General features: G+C 42.0%; 3 protein-coding genes and 1 long non-coding RNA gene across 10 annotated transcripts in view; 1 reads left to right on the top strand and 3 right to left on the bottom strand.

Annotated features, from left to right (window-relative positions):
* Positions 1 to 2,512: 2,512 nt before the first annotated feature.
* LOC117229982 (E3 ubiquitin-protein ligase NRDP1) lies at positions 2,513 to 4,601 on the bottom strand. Of its 2 annotated transcripts, none has more exons than XM_033486973.2 (3): positions 4,175 to 4,601; positions 3,197 to 3,811; positions 2,513 to 2,827 (listed from the first exon to the last, which is right to left on the bottom strand). In XM_033486973.2, the coding sequence occupies exons 1-2, from the start codon at positions 4,262 to 4,264 to the stop codon at positions 3,212 to 3,214; spliced, it is 690 nt and encodes a 229-aa protein (XP_033342864.1). In that variant the 5' UTR covers positions 4,265 to 4,601; the 3' UTR covers positions 2,513 to 2,827; positions 3,197 to 3,211. The 2 variants fall into 2 exon arrangements, with proteins under 2 accessions (XP_033342864.1, XP_033342863.1); XM_033486972.2 differs by having other exon boundaries at positions 2,513 to 2,650; positions 4,175 to 4,597.
* Positions 4,602 to 5,162: 561 nt separating this feature from the next.
* On the bottom strand, positions 5,163 to 9,336 carry LOC117229980 (Dpt-YFP repressor by overexpression). 2 transcript variants are annotated; one of them, XM_033486966.2, is made up of 4 exons: positions 9,105 to 9,336; positions 6,775 to 7,175; positions 6,599 to 6,690; positions 5,163 to 5,766 (listed from the first exon to the last, which is right to left on the bottom strand). In XM_033486966.2, the coding sequence occupies exons 1-4, from the start codon at positions 9,194 to 9,196 to the stop codon at positions 5,209 to 5,211; spliced, it is 1,143 nt and encodes a 380-aa protein (XP_033342857.1). In that variant the 5' UTR covers positions 9,197 to 9,336; the 3' UTR covers positions 5,163 to 5,208. The 2 variants fall into 2 exon arrangements, with proteins under 2 accessions (XP_033342857.1, XP_033342858.1); XM_033486967.2 differs by having other exon boundaries at positions 6,775 to 7,191; positions 9,105 to 9,226.
* Positions 9,337 to 9,396: 60 nt separating this feature from the next.
* Positions 9,397 to 24,424, top strand: part of LOC117229981 (uncharacterized) — a 61,698-nt gene continuing 46,670 nt past the window's right edge. For 3 of the 5 annotated variants that reach the window (XM_033486968.2, XM_033486969.2, XM_076518928.1), the window contains exon 1: positions 9,397 to 9,677. In XM_033486968.2, coding sequence (XP_033342859.1) covers positions 9,544 to 9,677 — 134 coding nt within the window. In that variant the 5' untranslated portion in view covers positions 9,397 to 9,543. Of the gene's footprint in view, positions 9,682 to 18,526; positions 19,801 to 24,424 lie in introns of those variants that run through there. The other 2 variants (XM_033486971.2, XM_033486970.2) reach the window with 2 other exon arrangements.
* On the bottom strand, positions 16,525 to 18,166 carry LOC143258835 (uncharacterized). Its single transcript, XR_013032729.1, has 2 exons — positions 17,037 to 18,166; positions 16,525 to 16,959 (listed from the first exon to the last, which is right to left on the bottom strand). It is a non-coding gene; the product is annotated as an uncharacterized LOC143258835 (long non-coding RNA).

A 24,424-nucleotide genomic window follows, 5' to 3' on the forward strand; every position in this document is an offset into this window, starting at 1 on the left:
TTGTCACGAAACTTACACAAACATTGCCTGTTTTGCCTTTTTTCACAGGCAGGGTCGTCATAGCTCGAGCGAATTTCGAACATTTTTCCTCGATCATCCGTTGCCATTATAATTTCACAAATATAAAAGAATTCAAACCACACAACTGCGCGAATAATGAGACAAAATGTCTTTCTTCATTGATAAGTTAATTGAATCTATGCCACGACGGTTACAAGCTATCATTGAAGTCCAAGTATGAAATTACAACAGTCGTCGTAGACGTGCGCGTTAAATGACCTGCTTTGCATGTTCGTCATACAAAATGACAACCATGCTCAGTTCGAATCCCCTGAATTTAAAAAAAATTATTCTCGATTGGTATTTGAATTTCAAACACATGTGGAACACAGCATGGTTGTGTTTCTTCCAACATCCATGTTCTAAGTTCGATGTGAAGAGTAAAATCCATCAATGCTTTGTTTATATGTTATATCGAATATACACAATTCAATGATGGAGACAATACTAAATTTTTTACTATGGTGGACCTTACCAAAATCCTATTGTTTCCGTTACTGCGTTTGTCATAATTTTTAAGGGTTGACATAAGGGTCAATATAAACATAAATTAAATTATGTTTAATAAAATTTTATTCGAAGGTTTGGAACTCAATGTTAGGAATTCGGGTTAGGGTTAGGAAATGTATTGTTTCGTGTAGGAAATGTATTATTTCGAACACAAGTCATTAGTAACGTTTTACCAATCACGGGATAAATAAATAATAAATTACTTCCTATTTATTCTTCTCTAGACTACGTGTTTATTATTTCAAAAACGCGTCCAACAACGCCCGACACTTTACAATGTTGTACAAACTTGAAAGCAGCTTTACACTCACTCATATCAAATCGTTCTAAGATTTCGTCTATGCACACTTTTCGACTTAGGAATACACGTTTGCTCTAATCACGCGAGAATTCAATTCCCAAACAACTTACAGTCGGTGCAGAAAGTATTCGCACATCAAGCAGATCGAAATTTTCTTGGGGATGTGCATTTTGTAGACCTTGCTTTCTGTAAGTTACTAACTTTTTGTAGAAGTTGCCAAGATCTATAAACTGCATTTTCTAAATTTTAGTCACAGCTCAGCCATTGTCCCGAGCAAAATTTAAATCGCTTGACCTAAGCAATTACAAAAATTGTACCGTTTTAAAAGGTGTACGGCATACTTTGTGCACCGATTCTACTCACTTTTTCCAAATCTCTTTCATCTCGAACGCTTCCGACAACTTTCTTTCATTTTATCTCATCCACTCGCTGCCATTCGAAGAAATCGTTATACCATTAACATCGTCTCGAATTATTGTCAGTAAACGACACAAAAATATCTCTTGTTTCGCCATGATGCGTATCACACCGGAACACTTCAAACGAGTCTGGTAGATATATATATATTGACAGATTTTATACACTATTGTATGGCCAACTGATTTCGCATAATCAGTTCGCTTTTCATAATCTTACTATTTGTTGGGACGGCGTTACAGCAGCAGAGATGCCGTTATTATGTGGCACCCCGTTACCACATAGTGTACATGGAGCGTCCTGCTATTGTTTTTTCGAAAGCCGTTAGAGACATTGGAAGATCGTTTCTAGAACAGTCGACGAATTCTTTACGATCCAGTCCCGCGCATCCACAGGTGTACGTCCACACAGGATGAAGTATGATCGTATGAAAATGCGTTGTCATTTATTTAATATGCTTACACGTTTTCCAAATAATATAGCACGTGGTCCTGAACTTGAAGCTCTTCTATTACAAGTAATTGAGACACGACGTTTAGGAGCTGCAGAGAAACGTATGCGACACAAATCCGGGAGACTTGTTACTGCTAATAAAACTTCCAAAGCTAACATGAGAAACTGTAGAAATTCACACATCGTCAGTTGTTAAGGATAGTCCCAACAATAATAACAAGGTAACTCCCATGACCGAGAAGGAAACAGGGCACAATTAAATATGTATGTATAAAATACAAAAGTGAGGATCGCGACAACTATGATATCAAGGATGACCAAAACCCAAATATATATAGAAGAAGTGAAGGTAGAGAATGGAATAATATTTGGACCAACGGTAAAAAGGGAAGATGGACATACACGCTAATACCTGACATTAATACATGGTATAATAGAAAAATAAGAGACTTGTGTTTTCCACCTAACACAAGTTCTCACTGGTTACGGCGTATTTAACACAAAGACCTGCTGGTTATAGACAGACTTTATTTGTAAAACTATGATAGAAAATAATAAAAATTGGCACAAAATAAACGCATTTCTAATTAAACCCATTGAGTACAAGGATAGGTACGAGAGGAAATTGGAAAGAGAAACGGGACAAGGAGGGTAAGACGGGAAAGGTTATAACGATGATAAACTTGATAAAGGACGTAATGACAAACCTGACGAAGGACTTGTCCAACGGATACTCGGGGAAGTAGTATTAAATATAGTGCACCCGAAATCTGTAACTGTCAGGCAAGACGGCTTGAAGAGCTGAAACTCTGAGGAGGGGTTCAGTGGGTAGGCCGGTTTGTCGAAGAGTCCCAGAAAGGCTGAGAGCGCTTGACGCCTCGCCGTGGTGCTTAACGAATTCCCCTCCTCCTGAAAAAAGAAAACAAAAAGGTATAACAATTTTCCAAACGAAGAACTGCAAAATTGTTCAGAAGACGTTTCCCTCGCTTCCAGATTTCGGATGTGGTTCCGTCATGAAGATGCTGCCGCCCACAATGGCGACATTCGATGAAAAGGAGAATGTTAATTTTGGATCATTGTATCAACCTACAAAAATTATCGCAGGATAAAGTGGTGAAGCATCGAGAGGAAATACTCTGGAAAAAGGATTGCGACGTCGAAGGAGCATTAAGCTTTAATATTCGGAAAACTGCAGAAAATATGCAATTTGCATTTTGCCGACGCGACACAAAAAATGGGGTACTCGACACATCCGTAATAAGAATGAACTGAACAAATTCTTAACGCGCATTTGTAATTTTGTTGCAAAGAAGATTATATAAAACATGTATCATAACAATGAAGACTTGTATAGCAGAAGAATTAAAAAAGTTTATTGTATATTGTATAAATATTCGTATCACACAATTAACGATGGTTAATAAATAAATTTGGCTTCCGCTTATCCGCACTTACCAACAACTTCTTCTATTATTCATAGCTTTTATGTAGGAAATCTTCTAATTCGATCCTATACAAATCTTTTATACGCTGTAAATCCTGTTTGTTTTCGACTATTTGCAGTTGTTGACCGCCGCAATTGTTTCTTAAATACGAAGCCTTTCGTATATAATCTTCTAATTTAATTTTGAGCAAATTTTTTATGTGTTGTAGTTCCTGCTCGTTCTTCACTATTTGCAGTTGTTGTTCGCCCATCTCATGCTTTATATCTACAAACTTTTGCTCTCGACTGTTTATGATGTTCCTGAGTTCTCTCACACAATTATGATCCTTAAATTCATTCTTGGGAATAACAAGATTACATCCTTGATTGCAAAGCATAGGTCTTTCAAGATTGTATTCACATTGTTCCAGATGCGATACAAGACTATCGAGCTTCACTATTGCTTGACATCCGTACATTATATTGTCGCAACTAATGCAAAGACGCGTTAACATATTCCTTAAAATTCGTGGAGCTGCTCTGAGCTGTTCGGAGGTGATTGGCGTATGATCTATGGGACAAGTGGCTTGTCTCTTCATCCATTCTTTAATGCATGTTCGACAAAAAGTATGCTCACATTCCGGTATCTACATAAATGATATTGAAAATAACTTTCACAATATCGGTCATCTCCTACATAATAACAATACGCAAATATTTAAACAATGTATGCAGTAACAAAGAAAAATTCCACTACATATTACATCTATCAAATGAATGGATTAAGGAAAACAATGAATGAATGATTACAATGATTCTTACAAAATTAAATGGAGATATAAAAGATATTGATGAAGATATAAATAAAGATATTGTTACAAATTAACTAGTTTCATGCCTCTATGTGAAAATAACCTTACTTCTTTTTTTTTATGAGGATACTGTTTTCACGTAAAGGCATGAAACTAATTAATTTATATTATTTGCTTCGTCCAAAACTGAAACGATACCTGGATGGGATCCTCCAGTACACCTGAGCATATCACACAAATAAGTTCCTGGTCAACTTCGCCTTGAAATCTGTTCACAGAAAATCCCATTCTGCGTGATTGCTACAATATAGAAACCTGCTTCCACGATAGGCGGGAATAGGCTGCAACGCGGTGAACGCGGGGTTCAACGGTATAAGTACCTCTTTCTCCTTTGTCATCTGTTAAGGTGTGTTTTCACTAACGTTCGCGAACAGTTCGCAAAAAGCATTGCTTATTGTTAACGTTAAATTTGTGTTACAAAAGTGATGCACATATACCGCTTACATATATGTATGTAACTAAAAAGTACCACGAGTTTTTGAGTTATGATTTTGTAACGATACCGACGACTTGTCCAAATCGAATCGCTGTAATGTAATACTGCCCAGTGATGGACCGCATGTGTAACCGGCGATGTATCAGCATGGAGTGCATCGGATAGAAAATCGATAATTGACATCCGCATGCATCGGAAAAGACAGGTATGCGTGACAAGGCCTGATGAGCCGCTATTACGTAAAAATACTTATGTCTATCACTGTCTTTTAACACAATCGCTTGTCATTTTGCTCTACCTCGTCTTATTCGTAAAACATTGCCTTTTATCGATTTTACGAGTAAATACACCGATATATGTACATATTAACTACATGCGGACACGCGTATGTACAATACCGTTCAAAACCGCAATCCGTACGCGGAACGGTTCAGCACCAACCGAGTGAGGGAGTGTACGCACGGTTCGGGCATCATCGGTCGGGGCCGAACCGGTCCCAGTAACGCCGGCGAAAGGGTTACCACTCCTATTAGAAATATTAGGAAGTGGGGAAAGGTGGGTGGCTCGATTTGACCTGCCTAAACGCGACGTGCAGCGTTCCATCGTAATCCAGCGCGTCTTCCTGGCCTTTTATTCACAACTTTAACGTTAAATATCTCAAAAACCATAAGACAAGATACAGTCGTAAAGTTTGTAGAGAAATACAATTGTTTTTATTCATTTTAACGTCTTGGATTTATACAATTTTGTCTGCAAATTGTTCTAATTTAGCTTTATCATCATTCTCGGAAGAGACCATGTCATTAGAAGTAGAAGGGGTAGATGATAGTTGAGACGTAGAAATGATACTTTGCGTTATAGATGTAGGTGATGGATAATTGTACATCGAATTCGCAGTTACGGTTGTATTTGTATGCGGATCGTACATACTTTGTCTAATATTGCAAGTAGGAGTCGAATTAGCGTTTATAGAATGATTAACCGGCATCTGATCGAAACCACCCCGAACGGCATTAAGAAACACACCCATGATCGCGTTTTGAATCGCGCACTGTGTAGATTCCGGGAACTTTCTCAATTTAGAGGCAACTAGATTTCCAAAATGTTGCGGATCGTCGTTCGGTAACGAATTCGTTGCGCAGGTGGCCAATAAATTGAAAGCTGTGTCCAACCGGTGATCTTCTTCTTGTTTCATCCGTTTCTTTCTCGGGTTTCTGTGCGACTGAGACTGAAAAGCTTCCATCTCTTCCGGGAATTCTGTATTCTCTCTTACAATCGTATCCTCGATTTGAATCTAAATAGTATTAGTTTCAATTAGTATTGAATTTTAAAACACGTATGTATCATGCATGTGCACGTTTGCTGCGACATTACTTCGATGTAAAAATATATGGGGATGTTAATAGAAATTATTATTACTATAGGAAATCACTAACCATTCCTGATATACGACCTTTTAACCACTTAACGCTTGTATAATGCCCGTGCCCCTGATATTGGCAGACTCAACCCGTCCAAGTTTGTTGCGTGTCTGTGACGTTCACGGGCATCGACGTGACGGCAACGTACTTATACACGCTCTCTACTTGTAATTAGTATTTTGTTTACTCTCTCGCGCTGTATGAATTCAATGACAATATCTCCTATGACATCTCAACGTATTACACCGTCACGCATTTTACGTATGTACATATGAGCCGTTTATTTTGAAAGTGGCATAAGTCGCTTTACCGTAATGTGAAAAGTGGTGATTTTTTAATGTTTATACGAAATTATTTATACCGAGAAAAATATCAGTATCCTGAGACAACAAATACAAGTAAATCTTCTCGAAAGTCAGCATCTATATTTTTAAACGTGTTAAAACGCAAACCCTTAAATATATCGACTTAAAAACAAAGTGACTTACGCCACTTTCAAAATAAACGGCTCATATGTAGGGATCTTGGGAAGAAACAAAGGAAACCCCCCACCCCACGGGAATCGAACCCGGGACCTTCGTTTTGTAGTCGACCGACCTACCCACACAGCTACGGAACCCTCCTAATTTGTCGTCCAAAATCTTTCGTCGTCTCAAAAACCATTTATTGTTCATCTAACTTTCTTCTTTTTAGTAATTTACTTACAGTTTCCATTGCGTCCCGCGGTTTGTTCTTATCCAATATGAATTTCAAACTGTCGTAGGCGAACCAAGTACTTCTGTATATCTCGTTCGACCCTGCGTAAAAAATGATGCTGTTTTGTATAGCTTGTACGCGCAGCAGTTTCCGAGCCTGGAAATAAATGCTCGTTAATTTCTCACCTTTACCGGTGCCGATACTCTTTCTGATCTTCATGTTCTCCCTTCTGAACGACGACAACAAACGTTCCATTTTTCTTCTACATTCGTCCACCGATCTTCCGACCTCTTGGGAAATTTCTTTCCAGGCGTCGAACTTCTTGTATTTATTAAAGTGTTGGTAATGCTTGGGATCCCAAATAATATCTCTCTTTTTATATGCATCTATTAATTTCATAGCACCTTCATTGTTCCATTCCATTATGTAACACTGAGAACGGACGTGTACCTCGCTGGCTACCACAACTAAACTGCCGCTCAGGTAACGCGTTACTTCCTTTCGAAGCGGTTCGCAACAAGTAACGGTATGCGGTAAAGCTGTGTTCACATTTGTTACCGTTACCATGCAAGCCGCATTCTGCTGCCTGCACAATGATGAATCTGGACGGTGATACGTTCGATACGTTGTGCCGCATACCGTTACTCGTTACACGGATCGGCGAGTAACGGTAACAACGCGCCGTAACAAATATGGACACACCTTTAACATTCGGACGGAAGGGCTCGGGCCCATTTAGACCCCGAGTGTGAACATCGTTGTTCGACTATCTAATTTCTGACAATGAACCGAAGTGCCTCGAGGGATAAATGATCCTAAGTACACTTGGTTACGGATATTTTTGTCGAAGAAGGTACAAGTGTGAGACACGAAACGAATATGCTTCACGGTGGAACTTCATTTCTGAAGAAGTGCTTCGAAAATAATTGCAATAATTTCATTCATAATTTCATGAAATCATTTAAGATAATACAATGTAACGAGTTCTTTCAAGATTATTATTTGAAAGATAATTATCGAGCTTGTCTAAGACACAGTTCAGTTATTAAATATCTGTTAACACGATTCCGGTAAATAAAATGTTAGATGAACGAACAATCAGGTATATGAGTCGCCTTATTATGCGAACCAACTTGTCGCCGGACTGGTTCATACAAATGGAGTTCTACTTTAATCAGCTGCAGCATATTTGGGCATCATTCGAATAACAATTCGCATAAATTCTTCGAATAAAATTTTGATCGATGGAAGCGTTAATTTAATTCGCAAAAAGGAATATTTAAGGGCTTAATTTAATTAAGGGTTAATCGTGTACAATTACACTCGTCGGCTAGGACCTAATACATTTACGGTATACCCGTTCAGTAAGAACTTGGCCGCAGGGCAAACGCAGGGTACAATTGGGGCTCTATATGAACGGTATTTAAAAGAAGAGAAACTAAAAGGTAGGTGCGCAGGTGGACCATGGTTCAGAGAGCACCTGTTCGCGCACCTGTACTCTTGATTCATCACTTCTTTCTTAACTATTTATAACTGTTTATTTACCTTGAAATTCTAGTAACATTAGAGACAGAGCATGTATATAGTTATTTAGAGATTGTTGTCCAGTTACTGTTTTCGACAATATACGATGTCTAATTTCACAGATAACAACCTTGTCGAGATACGTGGACAACATGAAAAATGATTTGTAGGTAACAAACAGAAAATTGTGTGTATTTACTTGTACCAGTGCGACATACATTAATGAGTTTTACAGGTTCGATGATATTTATTTAGGTATAAAAATTCAATATTACAATCGTGGGCAAATACTTTTAAATTGTTAGTAGCGGGATTTTATTAATAATTAATTTTCTACTCAACTTAAAAACCACAACTAACGTAAGAACAATATAAAATTCAAACGAATATAATCCGATCTCAATATATTGTGCTAAATGTAAGCATATTATATCAATTAAATCGTTCGACAAAAGAAAAATATTAGGTTTCCTCAAAATTTTTTTTCATAATATACGCGTTTGATGCTGTCCTACAATAAGGATATACATACACAAATAACACAATCATCTATTTGTTAATGCTTCATTAATTTCCAAGCCTTCACTTGTCCAGGCACACCATTGTGTTTCTTTACAAGATTAATCGAAATTCATACTACACACATTAATCGTGTACGAAACGAACATGTATTCGGGACTGTCCAACATAATCAAACAGAGCAGCGTGTATGTACTCTTTTTTTGTCCACATAAATTGCATACGCCAGCGATATCTTGTCAAATATTCTTCAATAATTGTTTGGTTAGAACGGCGGGGATTCTAAGAAAATGCTACTATCTCAAGGACTCCACGGGGTCGACAAAGTTTGACGACCACTGGAATGGACGATTGATATGCAGAGATTCACAAGTAGTTGTAGCACAGTTACATAAAAAAATATTCAGTGCCCGAACCCGCAGACCGTACCGTTCCGACTCTCTATCGGAAGAATAAAATAATAGATATTTACTTGAACGGCTTTGCACATGATATCTGTGTGTACTGTTCGAAATGAATCAGCTTTGAGTTCCATTCAGAAGAGCTGCGTATTCTCTGTGACATTTAAGTCCGACACTACGGTTCCATGACACGGTATCAAATGGATATCGATCCTCTCGACTCTCGGGAACATAACTACCGCGAGCTTTTCCGTCGGTGGGCCGCGAGGTGGAGCCACGGCCGTCTATTTGTACACAACCGCTCGGCTGAATGGCGGGAGGGCGCTGCTTGCGATCGGGTGCATAAGGGTTTCTTGCACGAAATTGGCCCTCCTCGCGGATCCAACCGATTACGTTTCCGCCGTGTGACAACGAGAGACAACACGCGGCAAGTGGTTCGTGTGTTGCACCGCGATTCCGGCAACGATGCTGTCCGACCCGCGACGTTTCCCATTCATTTAAACGCCGCCGATGTATACCCTCGTCGCTAACCTGGAGACCGGCGACAGGAGCCATGCCGCAGCACAACCCCCAACAGACCAGGCTGACGACAATGACAGCGATGTATCCTCATCGTCTTGTCAGCTAGGGAACGCCGACAGCAAGTAAGTAAGTAGAGAAACATCAAATTATCCCCCCATGGCCGGCCACACGTTCCTCGAAACTCCGCTTCCCTAAAATTGTTCTACGATCTCGGATGACATTTTTCCTCTTCTCTCTCTCTCTCTCTCTCTCTCTCTCTCTCTGTGTGTGCGTTCGTATACCCGCAAAGTGTCAGCCAGCGTGGTTGTTCCATCGGTGCGACGCATTGTCTTCGCTGCGACAGCCGTGAACAATGGATTCAGTGGGCGAAAAGGAATCGTTATTGGAACGTTCGGCAAACATTGCGACACTTGATTTGTGAAATGAAAATTGCTGCTCGAATTTCTGCGCGTTAATTCGGTAATAGCGGCGAGGCGATTCGTCGAGCCGTTGCAGCGGCTCTCTCTTGAATCGATCGAGCATTTCTCGCGAGACAATTATTCCGAATCGTTTGAGCGATACCTCTGCGTACGGACCGTCTATAAATGTGGTTGTTGAGATGTGCCAATCGGTGCGGCAAGGGGAAAAGGATCAAGATAGTTCGCGAGTTAATGTACATAGTACGACGTAGACTATATATATACCGCGAGTTTCTCACTATAAATTCACCAAAAGTTCTCCCTATGAAAACGTTGCACCATTCTGTATGCAGAGTTGCAGTATATCGGGATGGTTCTCGTGTGCACGATCGTTTTGGTATCGTTGATCTAGTCGACACGGTCGCCTGAACGAGGAACGTCACGCGGCTGAAATGTTCCGCGAGCAGCCGCAGCCTTTTGTCATTGGCGACTGGAACGAACGTGGGTCACTGACCGGTGAACTCTGACCGAACGTGACGTCATTGATTGTAGGCCCCACGGGGGAATTTATTTTCGTGTCGTGGCATGGGAGGTGCTGCGGCATCGGACTATTTATGCCCTTTAATTTCTGTCGCGTGTGTCTCTCGTACGAAACGATTGCGTCAGAGCCACCAAGCTCGGGTGCACACGGGATGACGTTTCGCGTGTCTCTACAAGCACCGATAATGCTATACCGGTAATCCTGTTTTCTCGAACGTGTACCGGACAGAGGCGAGCACACACTCTGTTTCACACACGCGATTCCACTGTTCTCTTCACCGATACGTTCTCGCGCGTCGGCAACGACGGTTCCTGTTTTACGATTCTCGCTGATCGCGTATGCACCCGCCCATAAGTTACCGAACAACGTTCGTTTCAATAAAATAAAATTTTAAAATTTTAAAATAAAATTTTACTCGGACATTATTGTCTCTATTGTGTTTCGAAATAAGCTGAAAAATGCGATAACCCTAAATGACTCGTGGTTTTTGTTCTCGCGCGTTGCAATATTTTTATTTAAAAAAAGCGATAAAATGGAACCGATTTTCTGAACGCGCGTCGATTGATTTTCTGTTGCAAGTCGTCGAGTGAACATCGTTTGCTCGCACATTATTGTCTCCATTGTGTTTCGAAATAAGCTGAAAAATGCGATAAATGACTCGGGATTTTTGTTTTCACGCGTTGCAATATTTTTATTAAAAAAAGCGATGCGACGTTATTCGTCAAGAAACGAACAATTGTGGAGTTAATTATATTTATGGATCCAAAAGGGGCACTCTGTGTACAAGTTACGTAGCAGAATAGTTTCAGATAGTGTCACAGAAACGTTGGGGTTTACGACACGGTCAGTCGTAAGTATTTACTTCGGAAAATTCTGCACAGGCGGCGAACAAGCGCCGTCCAACTATGAATGTCGCTATGTGCCTGTGTGTCAGCACGTGGACTCTAGACATTTTGTCAATGGAGACGGTCGCATCATAAAGCGCGACGCTTCGCTGTAGCGCCGATGCTACGAACAATGGAAGCAGAAATAGATCGAAGGACTGACCCTTGGGTCGGCTTGCGCTCGGGGCGCCCTACCCGGAGATGCAACATACCCCACGCGGACGAGGTGGGCGTCGATTTCGTGGCACTTTCGACGGCTGCTCGCTGCTCCGGCGATCAGTATCGATTTACTATAACAGTTATTTTCGATATTTCGCTTTTCGATATTTTTGTGCTGGTAAAGAGATGGATAGCGATGCCTTTGGCGGTTCTAGAGGGTGGGATGTCTCGAAACGAACGTCTCCTCCGTTCACCGTGTAATTTGGTGCCGTTCGATGCAATGGCGGCAGAGGATTTTTATTTCGATACAGATCCGCGATCTGGTAATTACGCGCGGAATTATTGATCGCGCAGCGAGATGCCCGTGGAATCGGTTAAAACGAAATGCGACATCGACCGAGACGCAGAGCGTGGGATCGGCTGAAATGAAATACGATATCGCGGCACAAAACCGCACAGGATTAATATAATTGCAATAAAGTCCGTGGCTATGAAAGGAAAGGCTAGGAAGTTCCGCGAGTCTGGCGCAATCGCGCCGTTGCGTTTTACGTTTGCGTAGGATTGCAATAAGCAAGGTACTTCGTATCGCTACAGATCTGCACAAGTACTTGTAATTTTCTCGAGGCATGCTCATCAGCGAGCCCATGTATCTCATTCACAGACGTTCCGCCTCGCCGTGACTCGTGGCCACTATCGGTTTCCTGTGCGAAGCACCCGAGCAACACGCAGCTCCGTTCTATCGATCTGCAGCAGCCGGGAGTTTCCTTCCTCTTTTGTCTTTATTCTCTCTCTCTCTTTCTCTCTCTCCTTTCGCCTTCCATCTTGCTATCTTACTCGGGCTTATTTATTTCCATTTCTACTTCGTTTCGTTTCATTGTCCCTTATTTCCCTATGTTCCCCTCCTGCTGCCCGTATTTTCCCTCGATGCAAATTTTCGCCCCGTCCTCTCCATTTTCCCTCGACACATACACTCCGCGTGAAAAGTATTCGTATACTGTATTTCCGGATTTTTCACAAATTCTCGATATTCTCGAACTAGAATTTTCTCGTCCCCCTCGTAATTTTCTCGCCCCCCTGGAAGATTAAAAACTACAGAAATTGGACGAGGAACTGGCGGATGCTCCGATGGTCCAGAAAGGCAAATTAGGGAGCACAAATGTGGATTTCTGCAATTAAAATCTAGGAACAGGAACAGAGATGGGACCAACAAAAATGTTATCAAGAAATACCACCATCTATTCTCACAGCGATGGAATACATGATTATTGAATAAATGATTATTGAAGCTCTAAACCTGATGAAATCGAACAATATTTTACGCTCCATCGTCCGCACGGATTCCACGAGCGCAATTAACACCGTAAAAGACGCTAAAACAATAAAACCACTCGAAATCATCGAAACAGTCCAAGAAAACCCCACAGAACTCGTTGATTCGATCGAACGCGTAACACTTACCTGGCTCATCTCCCGCTAAAAAGCACAACCGATAATTAAGTATCCGATTCTAACGCCAAACGTCTGGCATAGACGCGACGTATGGCTATTCGATGATATTGTAGCAAGATTGAAAAGCCGGGCAACTCGTATTACCAAAAATCAGATGTTGTTAGGATAGGACAGTTGATAAATCTTCTTGGCTCGAAATACCGTGACTGGCGTCTGGATACTCGAACGCTCTCGTCCTTGCTGGTTTATATCGTTTGACAGCTTCGAGGTAACAAATACGTATTTCGCTAGTAACCATGAACTAGCCTGGTCGCATTGAAAGTCTGCTCTATTCATAGAAAGAATGGCTAAGGCTTATGTACATACGCTACAGTCACCCCTTTGAAAGGCTTAACGTGTAATATTCTTTTTTCCGAGCGACTGTAAATTTCGATGTTAAGGTCAAGGCCTTGGTAGTGGCAGAAAATATTCGCGAAGTTAGGGGCTACATCGATTTCGACGGAACTTCAAGGGTTCGCGAGAACGTCGAAAAAGTGGCGCGCCGTGAATTCTTCGTGTCGATACACGTTGCCGAAATTTTTCGACAGTTTTACGTTCTTACAAAACTTTTCAATTTTTCAAATAATCTGGCCGCGAGCGTGCGCTCGACAAAAATCATCGAGCACGAAACAGCGAGCAAAATTCAAGGAATCTAGAAAATTCGGTTGCACTATTTTCGGCACCATTCTCTTCGCGGTTACAACGAGATCAGAACTTTTTCGGTTGTAATAATTTCTCGGTTGAAGAAAAGTGATATTTATGGGATGCCTAAATGTACTCGAACGTTTAACTATACGTAATTATCAATCTAATATTTTCTAAATGCGTTCGGAATGGCGGCGTCATTTATAAAATGTTTGCCGACAACCGAGTATGAGATTTGCGGTTTTACGGAACATAATCGAACGCAATAATGTATCCGCCCATCGCATCGGTGTGTCACAATGGCATAGAGGCACCACTCGCAGTCTCAAAACGTGCTTTATAAAGTGGATCACCCTGTATAGCCCGAGAGAACGAATCACAGTAGAGATTGCATTTCGTCCCCTCGCCATTCCCGCTATTTTTAGGTTTCGTGATCCTAGAATGCATCCCGGTGGCCCTTATTTATAGGAATGATCCGGTGTCAACGTCCTAGACGATTTGTCATAAAAGCGAACGCCTCCGAGGAATCAGAATGTTTTTAAACATTTTTCTCTCGAAGAATTAAGTCACGATTCCCGGCTGACTAAACTTCTCGGAATGGCATCACACATCTCCATAAATATAAGATTCTTCGAACGGTTCTCGCTCGGCCGCTTTCTCAAAAATCCCCTAAACCGGACGCACCATAATTTTTAATGTATTATTATTATTATAACATTTAGATACTCGCAGTACTTATACAAATCGATCTTATTTGACACATTCTTCTCTTCACTCTTCTCTTTCGCTCGCCGATCTTCGATTAAAAGCTAATTATTCTTGAAAGTGAACCAAAGGCACGGCAATTGTCCGGGCCACAGTAACTGGCACCGCCGCCCTATTGATATTTAGCAAGTTCTACAATTCCGGTTCGACCCGACTGGTCGGCGTACGCAAGGATTTCGCAAGAACCGAAACTCTTTTAACCGATGACGATTTTAGAGCAGTTAGGTAACGAAATGTACATCAAAGTTGGCATTCGGGCGAGGAACCGTCTTGCATCGAATGGATCCCTCAGTTATCCGTTGGATGCGCCGATGGTAGCTTTTCGAATTAACGCGCCAACGACTCGACGATCATGGGCGAGGTTTACTCGATCTTCGAAACGATCGATCACTGGATACAGGGACTAAACGGTTCGAGCAAGATCCAGGAGACGAGCACACGTGAAACGGAAAACGTTATCGAAACGAACGACTTCCTGATCGACGCGCCAGTTCTTCGGGATCTGTTGTTGGACGTGTCGACCGAGAAAAATATCTACGACATCGTCTGCACGATCAATCGGTTGATCTTCTTTTACGTGATCATCAAGTGGATTAATCTCGAGGTGTGGACCGTAGTTGGCGGCGGACCCTTCGCCATGAACCGATGAGCCTCGAGGAAACGATTCGATCTTCGAATGTTTTTTTTGCGAAAGTCTATAACGAAAGCGAGAGAACAATCCGACCAAGGAAAAATTGCTACGACAAATCGGTTGATAAATTCGGCACGCGGAATCGAAAGGGTGTAGTGTCGTCACGTTCAGCATGTGTACATTCGCCAATGCACGCTCTCTCGCTTATTATGCGTTCGACATCGTGCACCAGCAACATTATGCTTCTCGTACTTTTATACGATAAAAGCGATACGCTTTTTTTTTTAAAATTAATATGGAATTAGGGAAGTTGACGCTGTTGACGAAACGATGCTTATTACGACGTGAAAATCGAATTTCGACGATTCTGCGACGAGCAAATAACCAAATCTGTGCCAACAATTGTAAAATATTGACACATGATCTTCGTATTACCGAAAATGCAGTGTAGTTTCGGATAACGAATAGCAATTTTTTATTCTTTCTGTAATAAATTGAATACCGTCGCACGATTTATTCTCGTTTCTTTGAAATACTCCCCTCCAAGTGAAACAACGATATTCTTCTGAAAAATGCACGCGGCGTTCCTCCATAAATTCGCATTTATTTCTTCCGAGTAATATTTCCGTTTAATTAACAACACCTCGTCGTAGAGGATAGAGATGATGCACATTTATCGAGATCTTAGAATCAGCATTTTCGAAGAAATGCTTTCTTCGAGCTAATAAACGAGGGCCTCGGCAAATCTAAGCGACACCTAAATGGTTTATTTACCCCATTCGAAGTTTCATTACGGTCGAAAATAAATTCCACGACAATTATTGGCGAATGTCGCGCATATCTATATAGTATGTAAGTATGCAGTTAAACCAGTTTAATTTTAGATTTCGCTGGTATGTTGATTCTCGAAAATATTGGCGCCAAGGTATCCAGAAAGCACATGAACCGTGCGCGGCCTCGGATTCCGACTAAAAGTTGATAGAAGAACATTCGGTTTAAAAAGTTTGGACACGTTCTCGGACCGTGTAGTGTGACGTTTTAATTGCACGACGACAGAAATATAATCTGACGTAAACTATGTTCATCAAAGAACCAGCGCTGTTTCATTTTCCTTTTGAAGTCGTATGTCTCGTTATTTTTATTGCTCTTCTTATCTCTCGCGTTTTGTACGTCTCGGTGTTACATCTTTTATTTTATGGGGCGTCAATCAATTTTAAGTCAATTTATTTGTTCTACGCTGTTCAAGATCTATTTAAAAATATATCGCAAGGCTGATCAATTTTCTGTATACGATATTTTTCCGGGGGGGTGGAAATGATAAATAATGTTATTTGTTCTTCTAAATAAAATGACATCAAATCTTGATTAAAATCCTGATGAAAATTAAAGAAATCTTTCGGCTATAACATGCAATTAATGCAGCAAATGCAGGCAAATTTGGAATAAATGTAAACCTAACGCGTATAATAGTATTTATAATTTTTCCTCCTCTAACATAACAAGTACAAATATTCAATTTAAAGAATGTAATAAATAAATCTTCCAAAGGGTGTCATTTAAGAGAAGCATATACATATACCGCGTAACAGGTCTCTTGAACTCGCGCATCTTTCATTCGTGTCCATATTCTAAGAAACGCATACTTTAGAAAATATGTAAGGTGTGTAAGCTTAATAATGACTCAGACCCGATACGTACACCTATAACGTGCAGGAATCATCCAGTGACTAGTGCATCACCGGTGGGCGCTCGTCACTCGCCATAAACGTGACGTATAAGAATTTCATAGCGTTCCATAATTATGAAGCGATGCGACAATCTTTATCGTTATTCACCATTCGATCCTCGTCCGGCACTCGATTTTAACGTGTTCGTGCGTCGAATTGACAGTATCTTGAACAAAATCGATACAATACGAGGCAAACGATATCTTTTACTAAATATTTCACTGAAAATAAAGAAAAACATACTCGTACAACGTTCTCTTCACATTTTTCATATAGAATAATACGACGTGTCGGACAAGCTGCTTATATTTTATTCTTTTCGCTCTATGCCCTTTTTCCACCGTTATTGACAATCAAAGCCGCATAGTAAAGCGACTACTGTATTCATTCCACCCTTTGCTTGCTTCCATCCTCGTCGCTCGTCGTTCAAGTTTTCGCTCGCTTATTATCGCCCATATCCATTAAACATTCTTCCAGAGTTATTAAATTCCAGCTCCCTGTATCTCCTAGCTATCTTTCCGACGAAGCTTCTTAGAAAGAAGCGACGTCCTCGAAATTACTTAACATCGCCTTTCCAAGGGTTGAACAAGAAAATAGCTCCCCTGTTAACCACCTTTATCCTAGTTCTCGTTAAACATGATAAAACTCGCGAAGTCTCAGATCAATTCTCTCTAAAATCAGCGGGACAATATATGTACAGTAATGTTTCCCTAACTGACGCTCAGATTGTGCAGTAGACAATTGGGAAGACAATTTGGGAAGCGGATATACGATTATTCGGGTCTTGCAGCTCGCTTTTATAGTTGTCGACAATTCGTAACTATAAGAACGAACCGCAGGACTCGAATAATCGTATCTACTCTTCCCAAATTGTCTCTACAGTAATGTCTCCCTTATTGACGCTCAGATTGTGCAATAGACAATTGGGAAGACAATTAGGGACAATTTAGGAAATAGACAATTTGGGAAGCGGATATACGATTATTCGAGCCTTGCAGCTCGCTTTTATAGTTGTCGACAATTCGTAACTATAAGAACGAACCGCAGGACTCGAATAATCGCATCTACTCTTCCCGAATTGTTTATACAGTAATGTCTCCCTTACTGACGCTTAGATTGCGCACAAAAATGGACAATTTGGGAAGTGGAGATACGATTAAAAATTTAAGTCTTGCGTCTCGTTTTTATAATTACCGATTCTCAACAACTATAAAAACGAGGCACAAGGCTCGAATAATCTCCTCTTCCCAAATTATCCACTTTGGTGGACAATCCGAGCGTCAGTATGGGAGACATTACTGTATTCGTGGACAATCTGAGCGTCGATTAGAGAGACATTACCGTACTCCGACGCCCTTAAATAGCGTCGAATCGACGTCAGGGACGGACGAGGGTTAATCGAAGATAGCGTTGATCTAATTGTCGACGCGAACGGTATAAAATAATTGTAGGTGCACGAACGCAGTATGTACCCGTCGAGCGTAAATATAGGCGGCAATACGATGCTGTAGTAGTATTAGTAGACCGTACAGAGCCGTAGCGGAGGAGTGCACACCGTGTGTAGCCGTGCACTGCTCGTATGTATAGGTAGAGGGTTGAGGATAGTGACACGGCCCGTGGCAGTGCGATGGCGCGGCCGGGGTAGTTGGTGTGGGGTCACGAGAGTGGAGAGGAGAGGGTGACGTTCGGCAGGCCGACTTTCCTCGAAGCCAGTCGGATGTTAAACGCGACGGGAGTCGGTTGCTCGTTTTCGCTGCATCTCGGCAGTGATCGGCTTTCGTCGGATCTCCTGCTTTTTTTACACACACATACACGCACGCACGGACAGACAGACGGACGGACAGACGCGTGCGCGCGCGCTCGCGCACACACATACACACACACACGTATAAGAGAGTCGTCGCACATCGTTGCACGTCCGCGGACCAATACTTGTGCACACGCGTTTCCGTTCCGCGAACGCTTGCCCAGAATTGAACGGCCGCGACCACGGATAACCGAATGTCGGATAGATCCCGTGGACACGTAAAAGGAAGGAGTGACAGGTCGTTGCACTTGATACGAGAGCCGATCGAGTGTGTCGCTTCGTTAAATTTCAGTGCGTGATTTGTGTTTAACGACCGCGCCTCGATCCCGTTACCCGTGACAGTACCGAGCCTCGTTCGTCCTGCCTCGTCTTCTAGCACCGTCTCGTGTCCTATCGTCTCTGGTCTCGTCTGGTCCCGTCTTATCTCGACGACTAGTTTTCTCCCGCTCCGTCTCGTCTCGTCTCGTCTCGTCTCGTCTCGTCCCGTTCCGTCTACGCGGACCGTCCCTCCCGCATTTAATTTCGCGGATCGTCGGGTCCAGCCATTGCGCGACAGTTCTCGAAATCAATTCCGGGACGACGATCTCGCTGTGAACGAATCTGGGTTTCTCAAGTGCAAAAGCTATATTATCTGTTGTGATACGCAGCTGGTAAACGGGGAGCAAGTGTGAACGGTGAGGCGCACAGAGGCGGCTGGCTGGCCTGTTGTGTGTTTCGCGATACGATTCGGTTCGTCGGCGACAGCAACAGCAACGGCAAGAGAGGCGAACAGGTTTCGAGCCCGCCGAGACACCCGTTCGGCGATATACACACTACACCGAGCCCGCAAAGCGAATAGAGAGAGAGCCGTATATCCGTTGCAACCAGTCCGTGGCCGAAGCGTTGCATCGCCGGGCCTCTAATTGCATCGGCGGCGGCGGCAGCGGCAGCGGCGACTCGAGTCACGGGAGAAGCGGTTCCCACGAAAATTCTAGCGATAATGCGTACAGTGAGCGAAGCGATGAAACATCGCGCGATCAGCTGACTAGCCGAACTGTTCGGCGGCCGCGGACAATCACGCTCGGCCGGTAACGGGAATCGGCGGAACACCGACAAGGATTCTCGGCAACGACAGGAACGATTGTCTACCTGCTCGGTTATGACGTTCGGTACGCCGTTTCACACGGACAAGTCGCACTTTCCCAGCGATAACCCTGCTCGGTATGTTTCTCTTTTCATTGCGTTTCGTTCGTTCGTTCGTTCGTTCGATCCGAACCGGCAAACCGGTTCCGATTCCGATTCCGATTCCGATTACGATCGGCATCGGAACCGCGTTCTTTCTCCTCATTCAAACCGACGATCGAATACCGTCTCGAACCGTCGTCGGTCACATCGTTCGATCTACAGTAATGTTTCCGTAACTGACGCTCAGATTGTGCACGAAAATGGACAATTTGGGAAGAGGAGACACGATTATTCGAGCCTCGCGGCTCGTTTTTACAGCTGTCGACAATCGGTAACTGTAATAAACGAGGTGCGAAGCTCTAAAAATTGCATCTTCTCTTCCCAAATTGTTTATTTTTCTGCACAATCTTAGCGTCAGTTAAGGAGACGTTACTGTATCGCCTTCTATATCAACCAAAACATGTCGCGAAAAGTGAGCGCACTCGTCGCGCTTGCCACCCCTAATTCAGACGGTACGCGCATACTGATTCTTCGTGATAATTATTTATACGTTCTTGTTTGTTCGTTTTATTTTGTCTCAGCCTCCAAATACTCGAGACATCTGAGAATCGATGATATATATATTTTTAAGGTTTCAATAAAATTGCAATTCAAACTTTAAAAAATTGAAAACTTTTACGCACCGCTTCACGACTGGCGTATTTATACTTGTCGAAAACAGCTGACCGGTTAATCTTGCTCGATATTCGCTATTCTTTTTGTATCGAGCGCGGTATTCGATTAAACGACTATTTGGAGTGTATGTATATACATATATGTGTGTATGTGTTTTTAAATGAAACCGAGGCAAGGTATTTACCGTGGGGTGACCAATGGTCCATGCTACTCGCAGAACCGTGTTTCGGACCATGCCTGACCACGGCGAACGAAACGTCTTATTATTGATTATCGTCGGAGAGCCACCGATGCGTTGGCTCCTGTTGTTTATGCCACTGGTTTTTTCGTGTTTGTTGCTCGGTGCAATGGAAAAGCTGTCGGCGCTGTCCGATGCATTTGTTAATTGCGGCCTGCTTTCTTACTCGATACAGGTTTCCGTTAATTAAGCGAAAAGGTGGATCCGCTTTAACCAAAGAGGATTCGGAGAGTTGTTCGCTGTAAGCGGATTAAATAAATGTGTCGGATTGAAAGTACAGTTGCAAAAAAAATGCATATTCTTGCTTTTACGATATGGCGGCGGTATTGTTCTTTAGTGTTACAATTGTAAGCAGCAGAAATGCTGGATGCTGTTACATTTTTCAAATCGTATAATTATTATTTATCATCGCGATATCGATTTAATTGTCATTGAACAGATTTTTCGTGTATATATATACCTTTATTTGTGGCCGAAACAATTGCATAATTTTATTACAAGAAACAACGAGTTCGTAGTTCAATGAGAACAAGAAAAATAATGCAGCAGGAGATTCATTTTTCAGTTCCCAATGAATGTGAAATACTTTCTCCGCTGTTTTCAACGATGAAACCGCTGAATAATTCTTATGTCTTTCACCGCGAACGATGTATCTTATAAAAGTATCTTATTTCAGTATTGCTCGTGTGACCGTAAATTTGTGCTTTCCTTTTTACTCGGAAAATATTTATGTCTGAAAATGTAGAGTTTCAATTGTTTCGAGAATGATTTTCTTTCTAACGTGCAGGGTGAATCGTTTAACTCGTTCACCTTAATTTTCCGAATGGAAAGCTGTTTGGTATAAAGAGGACACGTACACATGTAGTTTACAAGAGAAATGGCGGAGGAGTTGGATAACTCGCCCTGCATAGTTTCAGTGCATTACCGGGGATATAGACGTGATAAACGGACACGGAGAGATCAATGTTATTAGCGAACCGCGGAACTTTATGCATTTATAGCAGAATTTATTTACAGCGAATAAAATAGGGAATATATTCGGAGACTCTGGGAATTCGATTATATTATTCGCATTCGAAGGAAGAATTATGTTTCCTTATAATTCCTGTTTCTTCGACATCAACGATTTATTTAGTTATATTTTTAGGGCATTTATTTTATCAGTCGCAACAAAAATCGTGTCCTGAAAAGAATTGAGAAATATCTGCTCGTCGTTCGTGAACGAACACATACACTTTCGATGTTTCTGCACGACATCGAATTAGAAAATATTCAGAAGTGTGAAAGAATGGCGACAGTCTCCGTGAAATCACAGTTTAAAATACAGTAAACTCTCCCCAATTTTCCTTCAGCATTTGCGAACAAAAATGAACAATTTGGCAAGAGGAGATACGATTATTCGAGCCCCGCGGCTCATTTATTATAATCGCCGATCGTCAACAATTATAGAAACGAGGTTCGAGTCTCCAATAATCGCGTCTCCTCTTCCCAAATTGTCTTTTTTCTTTGCGCAATCTGAGCGCGAATTAGGGAGAAATTACTGTACGACACGTGCCATCGGAATTAACAAATCAGCGTGACGCTGTCGCACAGCGCCGAGCTCTCAATTCGCAATAAGAAACGTAATTTCTTTTGTATCGATCGTTCCGGGAACAATTACAGAAGTTTCCTCTGTGCTGCGAAAGACAAAGCAGCGCGCCAACCAATTAAGTGTTAAAGGTCTGCGTCGACGTCGCGCGTCGCAGTCCGTCGAACAGATTCTTGCGTTCACGTGCAACGCGCTCGTAGGCTACCGATTTGGCATTGGTTGGACATAGCCGAGCGTCATACGTCCCCATGTACGCGTAATTATCGATATACGTTCTCACCTGGGTATAAAAGGTCTCTGTTCCCGAGCGCGTAACGTGCACTTTTATAGATTACGCTCGTACAAAAGCCGTCTGTACGAAGGCACGGGACCGGCGCGAGGAAATTATCAACGAACCAAACAGCCAACGAGCCAAACCGAATTCCCTGGTATCACGGGCTCTTTGTACCGCCGCGTGTCGAGAATCTCGCGTGCCGCTTGAAAAAAAGAGCACAAATTTTAGTAAAATTGAATGGAAAAGCGTGGCTCGCGCAACGAACCGAAAAAATGCATACGCGCTAAATAGTCTCGTCGCAGTAATGATTGATGAGTAATTGTTCGCCTAAATGCTCTGATCGGTGACAAGTACATACAGTAATGTCTCTCTAATTGGCGCCCAGATTGCGCACAAAAATGAACAATTTGGGAAGAGGAGATACGATTATTCGAGCCTTGCGGTTTATTTTTGTAATAATCGTATCGATCGCAAGGCTCGAATAATCGTATCTCCGCTTCCCAAATTATCCATTTTAGCGGACAATCCGAGCGTCAGTAAGGGGGACAATCTGAGCGTCAGTAAGGGAGACATTACTGTAAATAGCGGGCGACGATGATTTAATGCGGCGGTGATCTCGCTTGAAAGAAATTCGTATTTTGCTCGAATCGCGTTCGAGAACGTCGAAGAGTATCGACAATGCAGAAGAAACGCGGCTGTGATTCGAGGAAACGCAATGGTCAGTGAACCAGAAAAATATTACGATGGCACGGCAGTGGAAGCGAGTAGACAAGGTCACGACGGTGTAGATTGATATGACCTTAATCTGAACGCGTTATGCTACTGGCATAACGGGATGCCAACGAGAAAAAGTGCATGACGAATATTCGTTTTGAATAATGAGAGTTCACTCGTCGATTCGAGGGTTACAGGGCTGAAGCCGCGACACAACGTTTTGTACTAGAAAAATAGAAATTGAAAATTGAAATAAAGAAGACCTTTCGTTCTAACAATAGCCGACTTCTAAATATACGACCACGATATGCAGTGTCTGTGCGACATGCTATGTACACCTACAATACTCTTCGCAGCGAAGTACCATGTTCCATTTCAATCATACTTGCGCGAAGTGCAGCGTGCATTCTGCTCGAAGTTTTCAGTTTCGAATGCTCGGCGATGCTTCGATTGTAAAAAGAATTTACGAGAGAATAATACAGGGAAGAAATAGAAATAGAACGTGGCTCTTAAATCTGTAAAATTAGATTTTCTGAACGAACGCGTTGGATGAATACGTTTGCGATAGACAAATGTGGTAACATTTTGTTTAACAAGTGGACCGCGGATTGTATGCATTATTATGGCAAGAGTGAGCAGGTGAGATTCATAACGTGTACATAACGTGTACATACCGCGCACATACCGTATATATACTGTGTACATACCGTGTATGTAGCGTGTACATAACAACGTATACGTAACGCGTACGTAACGCGAACATAACGTGTACATAACGTGTAAATAACGCTGCTGCCGGTATAGTTCTGAAATTGGAAACTGAAAATATAAAAATCAGGTGATCTCGATGATAAAGAAAAACTTAGGCGAAGTTATAGCACATAAAATTGGCGCGTGTTTACTTATTCATGATTCCTTAATGCTTCGTCGCGATGCATTCGATGCATTCGAACATTTTATATCAGAGAGGTCATTGGTCATTTCATCGTAATAATTACGAATTGCACGCGTAATCGATAGGTAGCGGTTTTTATGCATTTATAACAAATAAATATGTATATTTCATTGCCTGGATCGGACATGATCCGCCGACGATCGAAAGTCTCGCATCGAGCTTTTTTCTCTCTCGTCGAATCTCTTCTCCATAAATATTATCGTTCGACCGATCTGT

This window comes from Megalopta genalis, chromosome 2 (genome assembly GCF_051020955.1).
Source record: "Megalopta genalis isolate 19385.01 chromosome 2, iyMegGena1_principal, whole genome shotgun sequence".
NCBI lineage: Eukaryota > Metazoa > Arthropoda > Insecta > Hymenoptera > Halictidae > Megalopta > Megalopta genalis.

What these genes read in the sequence shown, in the direction of transcription:
- LOC117229982 (XM_033486973.2), bottom strand. Translation starts at nt 4,264, where the DNA reads ATGGGATTTTCTGTGAACAGATTTCAAGGCGAAGTTGACCAGGAACTT. An exon ending in TACTGGAGGATCCCATCCAG is followed by an intron (nt 3,812 to 4,174) that starts GTATCGTTTCAG and finishes TCATTTATGTAG; the next exon opens with ATACCGGAATGTGAGCATAC.
- LOC117229980 (XM_033486966.2), bottom strand. Translation starts at nt 9,196, where the DNA reads ATGTCACAGAGAATACGCAGCTCTTCTGAATGGAACTCAAAGCTGATT. An exon ending in TCATGTGCAAAGCCGTTCAA is followed by an intron (nt 7,176 to 9,104) that starts GTAAATATCTAT and finishes ATCATTGTGCAG; the next exon opens with GCAGCAGAATGCGGCTTGCA. An exon ending in CGCGGGACGCAATGGAAACT is followed by an intron (nt 5,767 to 6,598) that starts GTAAGTAAATTA and finishes AATACTATTTAG; the next exon opens with ATTCAAATCGAGGATACGAT.